Consider the following 13306-nt stretch of genomic DNA (forward strand, 5'->3'; position numbering starts at 1 on the left):
CACTCAATTATAATGTTACCACAGTTTACTTTTGAAGCTAAAGCGTTTTTATCTTGCACCCAAATCAAATTTTAACCAGACAGTGTCCTCAGAAAAGACAGACGTGTTTTAAGAAAATTGAGCAAATAAATGAGAGTTTGCTGGTGTCATCCATACAAAGTAAATTACATCTTTTGCTCTCAATGCTAAAGACGTAACTGGATTACTTACGTCCCAAGAGGTGGTGAAATCATATAAGCAGCAGCACGAGCCGGCCCATCTTTTCATTTGATTACCTCCTCTATTTGCATCTTCCTCAATCAATAAATGGGAGAAGAGGTGGCGAGCAGGACAAACATCGAGACAGAGACGAAAGCAGAGTCAGCACGTCTTAATAAGGGAGTTGACAAATACAATTAATCAGCCGTGACTGCTTTCTGTAGTCTTTTCATCGGCAGTGTCTCAGGAATCATTAAAAGTTTCTCCTCTGTGTTTTGTGATAGCACGGAAAGTTTAGGTTTAGTAGGGAGCTGTGCTGCAATCTGTTGGTTTCCTTATATAGGCTATTATGAATTGGCTTTCAGCGTGTTTTTTATTTTTTTTTAACTGTCTGTAAAGCGTCTTGAGATGGTATTGCCGTGATTTGACGCTATATAAATAAAGTTGAATTGAATTGAATTGAAATTTGAATTGCTTGTTTCATAACCTGAAAAAGTATATTTCTCTTGCCATTGTTTAGACTAACTTCGTATGGCCTGCTGTTTGCATGAGTCAACTTGAATTAAGTTAAATGATGGGATGGGTTCATGCTTAGACACAAGACATCATTAGTACATTGACATTTAATCTATCCACCAATCATTGTTAAACTGTTTTATGAGTTGGTGTAATGAGGCGACTTTTGGAGCCATCCACTGAGTTGGCTGTAGTGAACTCCAAGGTAATGGCTAACCTGCTTTATGCTAAAATAATGGGCAATGCCACATTTAATGAAGAGAAATTACTGTGGTAGCAAGTTAGTATTAAATTAAACTATACACTCAAGTTACTGCATGTGTTACTGGATGTCCTACTCTTATCTCTTAAAGCTGTCTTTCTATCACTTTGGTTCAGGTGAAAATAACTTGAAAGCTGTTGGGTTGCTTTGAAAGAAATGTTTGTATGTAACATTAAAGCAGGGGTCTCCAGCTGCAGGTTTTAGTGTTTCCCTGGTACAACCCACTTGATTCAAACTAAAAGACTCCAACAACTTGTTGTCATCTACCACATCTGCCTGTTAATGAGTCATTGATTTGGGTCAGGTGTGTCACAGCGGGGAAACACTAAAACCTGGAGGATGGTAGCTCACAAGGACCGGAGTTGGAGGCCCCTGCATTGAAGAGATGCAGTGTAACTACTGGTCACTAGCAAAGGTGTATAAAGTAGAAGTAGAAAGTAGAAGTTCTGTCTGACAGCTCTTTCCAACCAGTCACTAAACCAGGTGAATTTAATTAGGTCAGCTCCACTGCAGGTAGATGAGCCTGTTAGTGAAAACACCTGTTCTGAATCTATCGGTAGGTCCAAAAACTTGGCAGGACTTTATTTTTACTTCTACTTCTACTTTATACACCTCTGGTTACTAGGGACGTTAAACCTGCAACTTTGCACAGGCCACACAACACTGTCACAAAACTAAACAGGCTCCATCCAATCACAAAAACAAAAAACAAATCAAAAACTCCCCCAAAACCATTACTATCAATTGTATTGGCACAAGAATAAGAATCAGAATAACTTGTGTGGGGTCCTTAAGAATGCAACCAGCCAGGTTGACCAGCCTGCAGCTCGTAGACAGCGTTCAACTCATATCAATAACTTAATGTAATGCAAACATCAGCATTAGCCTTTAGCTTATGGGACATTACAGTCGTACTGTTTCATATTGAACAGTGTATGAAAACCATAAAACGTAACCAAGTCACTTGCTAATTGTTCAGGTACTTTTCCATATTCCTAGGAATTATAGGAAATGCATTATTGTCTCAAACCAAGCGAACCTGCGCAAAATGTTTAGGAAGCCATGCTAGCTTTCGTCTGTTGCAGATTAGCTTAAACTAGCTGCATTTAGCTGCATTTAGCTTCTACTAAACAGCAGCAAAATTAAGACACAGCTTATCAGGCACCTACGGCCATTGTTTTGAATGAACACTGGCTGAAAAATGTGAAAAAGTTCATCACATTTGCACAACATCATGCACAACAGACAAAGAGCTAACTTACACGTTTAACAATACTGATGCAAACTGGGAGTGGGTTTCACTTCCACACTGTTCTTTCATCAGATACCAAGAAGTGAATTCTTTGCCAAGGTGGACTCATGTCGTTACCTTTTCCGCTTGATATTTCTGACCTCCTCAGACACCATTTTTACCATCTTACTTTGTACAGTGATGACAAACTTTCCCAAAGAGGAGGGAAAAGTAGCACAAAGCAGAGTCCTCTGTGTTTATAGAGGTGGAGCCGTTAGGATTAAACAAAGCGGTCCAGGTCACATGATCCCTTGAGAGATGGATCCACTCCTGTAAACTTACAATGTCTGGTTTCTGAAGGGGGCTCCCCCCTCAGACCGCCAGCATGCATCAAGCCCTATATGTTCACCCCAGAAATCCCCCATTATTACTCACGTTAGGCTAACGTTTGGGTCAAAGTTACACGGTATCCCAGTAAATTGTTCCACTAATTTGCCCAATTTAGTTATTCAACCAGTCCTTTTCCTGTAATTCGAACTTTTTTAAGCAAAAAGTGTTGACTTTTATTTATTTATTTATTCATTTATTTATCTATTGTCTAATATACAGCTGTAGCTTTTGGATGCTTATATGGACATAATCAAATAATAAGTTTGAAAAGAAAATATTTAATTGCAATAAACAGTATATAGTTGCAGTTGTTTTCAAGAAAAAAAAAGTATTTATCTTTTCATATGTAAGTTGGACTTTTCAGTTACCTTCAGTGGTTTGCAGGCACAAATAGATGAAAATATTAGCTTGTATCAAAATTACAAGAAAAATATACTTTGATAAATCCCAAGAAGCAGATCATTGCCAGTGTATATCTGATTTTAATGAACACGTTGAGCATCATACCGCTAAACAATAGTGTTTAGACTGTAAAGTGGGCACATTAATTAACAGTAAGTCCCTGCTTCTTAAGCAAATTATAGCATTGTTACCTGACAACACACCTGTCATGATATGGTTTTATAAAGATAGTCTTTATTTCTTACTTTTTTATTATCACTATTTTTTGTAGGCCTCATTAAAATTCAGCAAGATCACATCAAGACAAGCCCCCAGATATCTGTATCTGCTACTTTTCTCAGTGCATTCCTTGGAGAATTATCAATAGGTTAGGATAATAGAGGATGTAGTGTTGATAGACTAATGATGTCTTCTGTGTTCCATGAGCTGTCATTGTAGATGACACTGTGAATGATAATAACTGAAAATAGTCTGGATCACATGCAGTGGCACGAGCACGATTTGCACACCAGCTCATTTAAATCATGCAGCTTCTTGCATCTCAAATGTAAAAGCTCCAGCCAGCAGTGGAGCATTGTTGAGATTTTCTTCTTATTGACTTTATTTATTCATTTATTTCTTGATGTGGGTGGTTGCTGTATGACGTAATGATATTTAGGTTAATATCATTACAATAATTACTTTTTTTTTTGTTTGTTTCTCAAACAACAAAGTAACTAGAAAAGCTGCACCACCTTCTGCCACTAGTTATCTGTCTTCCAGCTTCTTTCCAAATGTCTACCCAGAAAAATAAAATGATTTGGTCATACAATGACAGCGTGTCCTTATCTGTGCATGTGTGTTACAGCATATCTCACCTAACACTGAGGGACGCTGGTGTCCATTGATATTCCAGTTCAGTGTGCATGTCAGAAGTGCTTTGTCCAACTGTGCAGCACAGGGGAGACAGTGTTTGACGGCGCGTCTCAATATTTAATTATCCACAGCTGCTACAGAGCAAATAAAATGATCTGTAGGATCTGCAAACGTGACTGGGGTCTCCTCAGGCTGGAAAATGTACGTGTGTACGTTCCCTTCACATACTCACTTTCTAACTTTACTACATGTCGTGTTGAGAAAAAGATAGCAAAGCACCACATCTATCTGCTGGCTGAAAAAAATAAAAATCATAAATGTCACACACAGGCATCCTGAAAGGCTTGCGACTGCCTCATCGTTCTGTAAGGGATGGATAACACAGTAGTGCTTCAGGCAGAGAGTCCCACATCAGTGGAGTAAATGTTCTTCCAGTGTAATTAGAAAGAGGCTCAGAAGTGTCCTTGTGTTTCTCTGAGGGAAGTATATTAAGAACAACAAACAGCCCCTCTGTGGAGATGGATTAAGCAAAAATTAAAAAAAAAAAAAAAAAGTTTCTCGTGATTGCCTTTAAATGTTAAATTAATTTCAGGAGCTTGAGAGTCTAGCCTCAGGTATAAATATGTGAAGCTGTATTTGGGTTTCTAAAATAGAGGGAAAGTTAGACATAAGCGCTTTGCTCCCAGATTAAGGTTGTGCATTTTGTCTATGTGTGTGTGTGTGTGTGTGTGTGTGTGTGTGTGTGTGTGTGTGCTTATGTGGCTGTGATGTATGATGCAAAGACAGCTGCGTCCAGGTTCATTGTATGCCTCACTTTGGATAGGACTTTTCCGTATATACTTCTATATTTGTAATACTTAATCACAGGGAATGAGTGATGGCTGAGGCCAGCGTGGTCGGGGATTTAGCTAATTCTGTTATAAGTTTATTTACTATCCTTCCATGACAGGAAATAAAATGAAAAAGAAAAAAAAAAGGTCTAGCCAAATCACCATGTCCTTGTGCTGCCATGTAATTATCAACTGTGCTTTCTACAAAACATCCTGGAAATCTTTAATTACACTTGCTGAAATCTGTTTTCTGTTTTTCCCGAAACCTGAAGAAATGTGTCAGAAAGACAGAAAGAGGACACCCGCGCATGGTAAACAACAGAGGAGGAAGAATAAGGAAGATGGTTTAGAGGAGGAAGAATGAGGAGGACGAATTAGAGCTGCAGGATGTGATGTTTGACACTGGATGGTCAGCCTGGCATTGTCTTGGCACCGCTGAAAGCTTGATCCGTTCAAAGCACTTTGCCAGCAGCTTAGACAGGGAGGATTATCAGACGGCACTTTTAGCCTCTTAAGCAAGGCACAATTGCAGCCAGCATGGTCCGAGAGAGAGTGAGACAAAGGACTTACTCGGCAGATAAGCATGAGCACAAAGACTTAGCTAAATGTCAGACAGCTTGTGTATTGTAAATGCAACTTTTAGGCGCTGTTGTTGCTGTTGTTTGAGCGCCTGCTGTTTGTGTACTCTTTTCTCTGAGCAAAATGGAAAAAGGGCAAAGGAGGGGGTGGGGGGGGGGGGGGGGGGGGGGGGGGGGGGTGTTCGGAGCAAAGAAAGAGGCGGGCGGGGGAGAACATCAGAGGAGTAAGGAAGAGGAAGTAAGCAGCAACACCGGCGGGTAAACGCCACTGGACGGTTGTTGCTAAGCGTTTAATCTCTCACGCTTGGAGAATACAAACGATCTTGTAATCGTCCCCGACCTTGACATGAACAGCGAGGTGGCGAGGGAGCTGCGCGGCTTTGCATTTCCCACAGATGCTTTGCCGAGACACGCACAACAATTAGTAAACTGGAGAAAGAAGAGTTGAGTCTGTCTTTTTCCCAGCATCCTCCTTGTTTCTACTCTCCCACCGGGCTAATCACCTGGCGCATCCCCAAAAACCACAACTTCCTCCTGATACTTGATTATGATAAAGTACTCATCAGTAGCATCCGGTACCTCCAGGCTATGTTGGGCTTCAGTTATTTATTATGCACTTTAATTACTATTTACAGTGATGGAATAAATATTTAGTACATCATCTGTAAAACGTCATGAAATTATCCCCAGATTGTTTTCCCATATGACAGGAGAGATCCTGGTCACTTAGAGTTTCGTTATTATTATTTTAAGTCATGTGTGCTTTGTTGGCATTAAAGATGCTTGCTTGTCGCCATAGTGACACCTTAAAGGGAAACTGATGGTGCCAGTAAAGTAAAATGCGAAATTAAAATCACCTTTATTCAAATGAAATCGCTTTTATGCAATTATGAGACTTGTGTCCTCCAACGAGAGCACATTAGCCCTCTTATTGAATATGCTGAGAGTTGGGATGTGATTATACTCCAGGCAAATTCAATCTCTCTTTTCAGCAGTTTGATTACAAAAGCAAGGAGTGGAGCTTTATTTATTTATTTATTTATTTTTTTTCTCAGGCCAGTAGGTTATTTTACCCTTATTCCACTGAAGGATAATAGGGCTCACCCCCCTCTCAGCATCTTGACTGACTCAGCCTCAAAGCTGGATGAGCACAATGGCCTCACATTGTGCACATCCCCTCTGGGATGTGCGTTTCTTCCCTTGTAATAGTCAAGCATCCTTCACAGTGTCTCATAACTGCAATGAAATGTTATGAGGGGCAATATTAGATTTTGTTGTGCATGTTTATGTTCGCTGAGGTGGTCAAAAAGCTCCTTGGCTTCAAGGCCCCGGGGGTGGATGAGATCCGCCCGGAGTTCCTTAAGGCTCTGGATGCTGTGGGGCTGTCCTGGCTGACACGCCTCTGCAGCATCGCGTGGACATCGGGGGCAGTACCGCTGGATTGGCAGACTGGGGTGGTGGTCCCCCTTTTTAAGAAGGGGGACCGGAGGGTGTGTTCCAATTACAGGGGAATCACACTCCTCAGCCTCCCTGGTAAGGTCTATTCAGGGGTCCTGGAGAGGAGGGTCCACCGGATAGTCGAATCCCGGATTGAGGAGGAGCAGTGTGGTTTTCGTCCTGGTCGCGGAACAGTGGACCAGCTCTATACCCTCTCTGGGGTCCTGGGGGGGGCATGGGAGTTTGCCCAACCAGTCTACATGTGCTTTGTGGACCTGGAGAAGGCATTCGACCGTGTCCCCCGGGGGCTCCTGTGGGGGGTACTCCGGGAGTATGGGGTACCGGACCCCCTTGTACGAGCTGTCCGGTCCCTGTACGACAGGTGTCAGAGCTTGGTCCGCATTGCCGGTAGTAAGTCGGATTCGTTTCCGGTGAGGGTTGGACTCCGCCAAGGCTGCCCTTTATCACCGATTCTGTTCATAACTTATATGGACAGAATTTCTAGGCGCAGCCGAGGTGTTGAGGGGATCCGACTTGGTGGCCTCAGGATTGGGTCCCTGCTTTTTGCGGATGACGTGGTCCTGTTGGCTTCATCTGGTCGTGATCTCCAGCTCTCGCTTGAGCGATTCGCGGCCGAGTGTGAAGCGGCTGGGATGAGAATCAGCACCTCCAAATCTGAGACCATGGTCCTCAGCCGGAATAGGGTGGATTGCCCTCTCCGGGTCGGGAGTCAGGTCCTGCCTCAAGTGGAGGAGTTTAAATATCTCGGGGTCTTGTTCACGAGTGAGGGAAGGATGGAGCGTGAGATCGACAGACGGATCGGTGCGGCGTCTGCAGTAATGCGGGCTCTGCGCCGGTCTGTCGTGGTGAAGAAGGAGCTGAGCCAGAAGGCGAAGCTCTCAATTTATCAGTCGATCTACGTTCCTACCCTCACCCATGGTCATGAGCTGTGGGTCGTGACCGAAAGAAGGAGATCTCGTATACAGGCGGCTGAAATGAGTTTCCTCCGCAGGGTGGCCGGGCTCTCCCTTAGAGATAGGGTGAGGAGCTCGGTCATCCGGGAGGGGCTCAGAGTAGAGCCGCTGCTCCTCCGCATCGAGAGGAACCAGTTGAGGTGGCTCGGGCATCTGGTCAGGATGCCTCCTGGACGCCTCCCTGGTGAGGTGTTCCAGGCACGTCCCTCGGGGAGGAGACCCCGGGGAAGACCCAGGACACGCTGGAGGGATTACATCTCTCGGCTGGCCTGGGAACGCCTCGGGATCCCCCCCGCAGAGTTGGCAAATGTGGCTGGGGAGAGGGAAGTCTGGGCTTCCCTGCTTAGGCTGCTGCCCCTGCGACCCGACCCCGGATAAGCGGCAGAAGATGGATGGATGGATGTTTATGTTCTTTTGAAGACTCTGGAATCAAGGCTTCATCTTCACTGTTTTCTAATGTTGTTTTCCTCTCCGCCTCGACATTGAGTTTTTCATGCCGTGCAATTAGTTTGCCGCCGTTTGATGCAGCCAGCGGCCATCTCCTTTATGTGTTCCCTGGTTTTCATGGCAAATAAAGGAGCTTGTTTACATCAAAAGTAAACAAAAGGACAGGCAGGAATGCTTGAAATTTTGAAGGATAGAAGACAGGGGCTAAAACTCAGCAGGGTCAATCGGAGGAAAGCTTTGCTTTCACTCCCAAACTTCAGGGTTTTTTTTTCAACGATAACCACTCAGCCACAGGCCTGTAATGGCTCCTACACATCACTTTTTCTACCTTCTTTTGATATTTCTATATATTTATTCCAGCTATACAAGCATTTCTGCAAGTTAAGTGTGTTTAATCTACATTAAAAGGCTTTTTTCTCTGTGAAACTGAAAGAAGGAGCTGCTGAGAATGAAACAGTATGACTCTAAAAGTAAACACGGGGTTTAAATTACACATGGGATTTTTTTATGAAGTCTTATTATTACTACTGATATCTCATACAGGGACAAAAGCAACATATTATGAGCAGATACATATATAGTCTTAGCATCTTCTGCCTTATTATACACAAGCCTTTAAAAACAAACACTTTAATGCAGACCTGGCCCGTGGGCCACATGCAGCCCAGAAACAACTTCTATGAGGCCCAGCTTATGTAAAAGAATAAAGATATTAATCAAGAACCTTCAGTCATTCCTACGCTGATTAAGTAGCCTACAATCCCACAGTTATGCAGACCACGATTGCAACACTTGGTTGCCTAGCAACAATAACTCCAGCACATGTTGTGTTTTGAAGTTGTAAGAGCAGCGCTAGCTAGCATGTCGCTCTCTGTCCCAAAACGCAAAACTTACAACAAAAACTGCAGATTTAACGCCGTCTGGCGTATTTGTTTATTTTGCCGTCACATTCGAGCTCCAAACCGATGTGTTTAATATGCAATGAGTGTGTGGCGGTGTGTAAAGATTATAATGTGAGAAGTTTAGTTTGATATGATCTTTTTATGTTAAAAGTTAGGAGTAAAATAGGCTCTGACAAGAATTTTCATTATTTTATTTTGTGCATTGCCCTTGTCATGTGGGACTGAATTTAAAATGGAAAAATTAATAAACTACTTACTTTTCAAAATGTAAATGTATGCTTTTTTTTATTATTATTATTTATTTATTCATTTTGACTGATTTATTTTACCTTACTTTATGTACTGGCTCTGATCATTTTTTTTATTTGAAAATCTGGCCCACCCTGAACATCTAATTGAGTAGCCCTGCTTTAATGTAAAATAGCTGAACAATAACATTATAACTTTCAGAAAAACATGTTTGTTGGTGGTTTGAAGCAGGTTTATGTTTTTTTTTACTGTCTCTCTCTGTTGCTTTGCTGCTTCTCATCATGCCCCTTCATATTTCTGATATTTCAATCTTACTGATGAATTGCAACAAAAATTAACAATTGAAGAAGTGTTGCGACATTGACCAAAGTGGTCACTGTTCTGGTGGCTCATGGTAAAAAGAAAAAAAAAAAACAATTCAGCTGTGCATGGTGATGAAACAATGGTTCCTCTGACTCCGCATAACTGACATGGGATGAATTGCCAGCATTTTGGTGTTGTGATACATCTCCTTCATTATCAAAAAGATAAAAATAAACAAATGTTTAATAACTGCGATGGACAGGCGAGCTGTCCAGGGTTGTACCCCTGCCTGTCGCCCAAAGCCAGCTGGGATACACTCCAGCTTCCCCGCGACCCTGAATTGGATTAAACGGTTTAGAAAATGAATGAATGAATAATGTTTCATTAGTTCTATTTATTAGCCTAGAAGTCTGGGCTGTAAAAACTGTTTTCATAACATTTTTCCAGGGAAACAAACTTGCTGAACCTTGCAATAATATAACAAAAATAAGCAGGATGGGTGGCTACGTGCACTGCAGCTCTGCCACACATGAGTGATGCAAAAAGGAATCAATGCAAAATCATCTTAGATTATATATTTGGGAAATAAACTTAGTACTTTAAAAAAAATTATTAGCATTGTTTTAATTTAAGAAACACTAAGAACTTTATGGAAAATAAAATACAACTTGAAAGTGGACGACTTACTAGAGCTCCCCGTCTCAGGTGAGGGTTTTCAGGGCAGCTCATCTGCTTTTCAGGGAAAGTGAAAGTTGTTATTCATTCCTGTTGTAAACTTGAATTGTTTGCATATAAAAATATTCTCACATCTGTAATGTTTGAACAAGTAGGAATCAACTCTTTCCTTTTACTTTTCTTTTTTCTACTCTTTTCTTTCACAATTGCTGCTTATGTTTTTCTTGTTCAGTAATATCCATCTTACTTTTTTCTATCATATGAGCAATTGTGTAACCAGTGTAATTTTTTTTTTTTTTTTTTTTTACCTTTGACATTTAAAAGATGAAGGTTAAATGTGGAAAAATTATTAATTATACACCTTTGAATGTCTAGTTTCCGACGCCACAACCTCTTTAGTTGTACTCAGGCCTGATATCACAGCAAGAGAACTGGCAACCGGTCGGGCTCATGCAGTCAGGAATGATCAATCGAATGTGGAGCATTTGGCTGAATCAGCAGCTTTTTGACTGGCTTTGACTGCAAATAGATTAAATCAGGAGGGTAAAAACAAGGTGTCCTATCCAGTGAAACTTGGTGAGAGCAATGCTTGTATGCACCTATGTGTGTGTGTGTGTGTGTGTGTGTGTGTGTGTGTCGTGACAGAGAAGTCTGTTGGCCCTTTTGTTCCTAACACTATGATGTCTCTCTTAAGATCCAAAGAAAACAAGAACTCACAATGGATCATCTACTTATAATTTTATTCATGCACATGAAGTTATGAGTCATTTATTTTGTGTACGCGTGCTCATGAATGTGCGAAAGCATGCCGAGAGGTGTGAATAAGGATTTGTAAATAGGTAGTGTGTGCAAGCCATGCTTTATCCTTGTTAACATAGCCTTGGAACATTGAATGTGTTTGATTTAACATTGTGCTGTTTCTAATTTTTAATGCCCATGATAAACATCACAATGTGTTTTGTGCTTCAGTAAAACAGTTAACGCATCATTTGTCTTGATTTTCTATCAAACAGGAGATATATATGAGGAAATATTTCAGTTTTTTGTTGAAGAAGGGTTTTGCGTTAATCACTGTCAAAGATGAAACTGTTTAAAGAGGATCTGCACAACTGATAGCGATCAGAAAAATAGAAAAACACATTTTGTTCTTTTTTTTCTCTGCTGCTCTGAAAACATCTGGCCTTTAGAGGTTTTTGATATATTTCATACCAGTAGTAGTAGCAATGATTTTCTTTCATGGCTTCAAGGATTATTGTGACAAAAAGGGCCCACTTTGTGACTTTTTGTTCAGTCTTTGTGGCTGTTAACGGGGAAGTTTTCCTGCCACTGACTCCATGTGTAGCTTTGGCTTCTCTTAATGTCCTGCCTTACGGCTATTCCTGCTTCTATCATCAAGCGAAAAAAAAAAAAAGACCTTTTCATTTTTATTACATTGTCTCTTTCCTAATGCTTTATTCCCTAAGTTGAATGTACACGCCTCTTCCTCTTCCCTCAGCCCATTCTGATCCAGATGGAGACCCATGTCGGCGGACCTACTGTGGACGGGGCCGACAGTGTGTGCTGATGGCAGAAACCGGACGTGCAGAGTGTGTCTGCCAGGAAAAATGTCGACCCTCCTTTGTACCGGTATGTGGCTCGGACGGCAGGTTCTACGAGAACCACTGTGAGGGTTTACCGCACCGCCTGCCTGGAGAGGAGACGGATCTACGTGGTTCACAGCAAGGACTGCTTTTTCAAAGGGTGCGTCTTACAGTACGTTGCTTCTATCACACAGCAGAGGGCACATGAGCAAGTTTGAAAAGTTTCACTAGTTGAAAGTACTAAAAACCTCAAGTCCAGTGTGTGAATGTAATTAGTCTTTATTAAAACGAAGAAATGACAGAGGGAAGTGTTTCATCATGTCCCTGTTGTGATTACTGCAGGTGGTTGTCAGATTTTAGATGTCTCCAACAAAGTTAGATGACAAACAGCATGTTGCGGTGAGCGCATCACCGGCATTTAGTGTGATGTGTCTAAAATGTTGTTTTCTTTAATTTGTCCTTCATTAGCTTTCACATCTGTTCCTGGAGAGCTTTAAAAGCCCGATTGTGTTTGTTGGGTTATGCTTGAAGACGTCTGTGCAACTATCAGTGATTAAATGCACTTTAGTTAACTCTGGGAACAACTATATATATGTATATATATGTATGTGTATATGTATGTGTATATATATATGTATGTGCATATATATATATATATATATATATATATATATATATATCTATATATATATATATATATATATATATATATATATATATGTATATATATATATATATATATATATGTATATATATATATAAATATATATATATATATATATATATATATATATATATATATATATATATATATATATATATATAATATATATATATATATAGTATATATATAATATAATATATATAATATATATATATATATAAAAATATTATATATATATATATATATATATATATATATATATATATATATATATATATATATAAATATATATATATATATATATATATATATAAATATATATATATATATATATATATATATATATATGTATATATATATATATATATATATATATATATATGTATATATATATATATAAATATATATATATATATATGTATATATATATATATATATATGTATATATATATATGTATATATATATATATATATATATATATATATATATATATATATATATATATATATATATATACATATATATATATATATATATATATATATATATACGTACGGTTTCTTCAATGTCAAAAAGAGAGTAGTTGATCCAAAAGTATCTATTGTATAATTTCTAATTGGATTTAAACTTTTGGATATGTGGAGCAACACAGAAGTATGTTTGTGGACATACACACATGCATTTTTCTAATATGCCTTGAATGAAGGACATAATAAATAAAGTGTCTCATTTGCAAAAGTTATATTTTCACTCTGTCGTGCAGCTCAGACTTCACAGCAACAAAGCTGCTGCACAACAGCTGCATCTTTGAT

The 13306-nt window shown here is 39.7% G+C and overlaps 1 protein-coding gene across 1 annotated transcript in view; it reads left to right on the plus strand.

Annotated features, from left to right (window-relative positions):
- Positions 1-13306, plus strand: part of fstl4 (follistatin-like 4) — a gene marked incomplete at both ends in the record, with an annotated part of 237648 nt that overhangs the window by 63527 nt on the left and 160815 nt on the right. The window contains 2 exon segments of the mRNA XM_079248015.1: positions 11745-11917; positions 11919-11989. Coding sequence (XP_079104141.1) covers positions 11745-11917; positions 11919-11989 — 244 coding nt within the window.

This window comes from Telmatherina bonti (assembly GCF_933228915.1).
Source record: "Telmatherina bonti genome assembly, chromosome: 10".
Classification (NCBI taxonomy): domain Eukaryota; kingdom Metazoa; phylum Chordata; class Actinopteri; order Atheriniformes; family Telmatherinidae; genus Telmatherina; species Telmatherina bonti.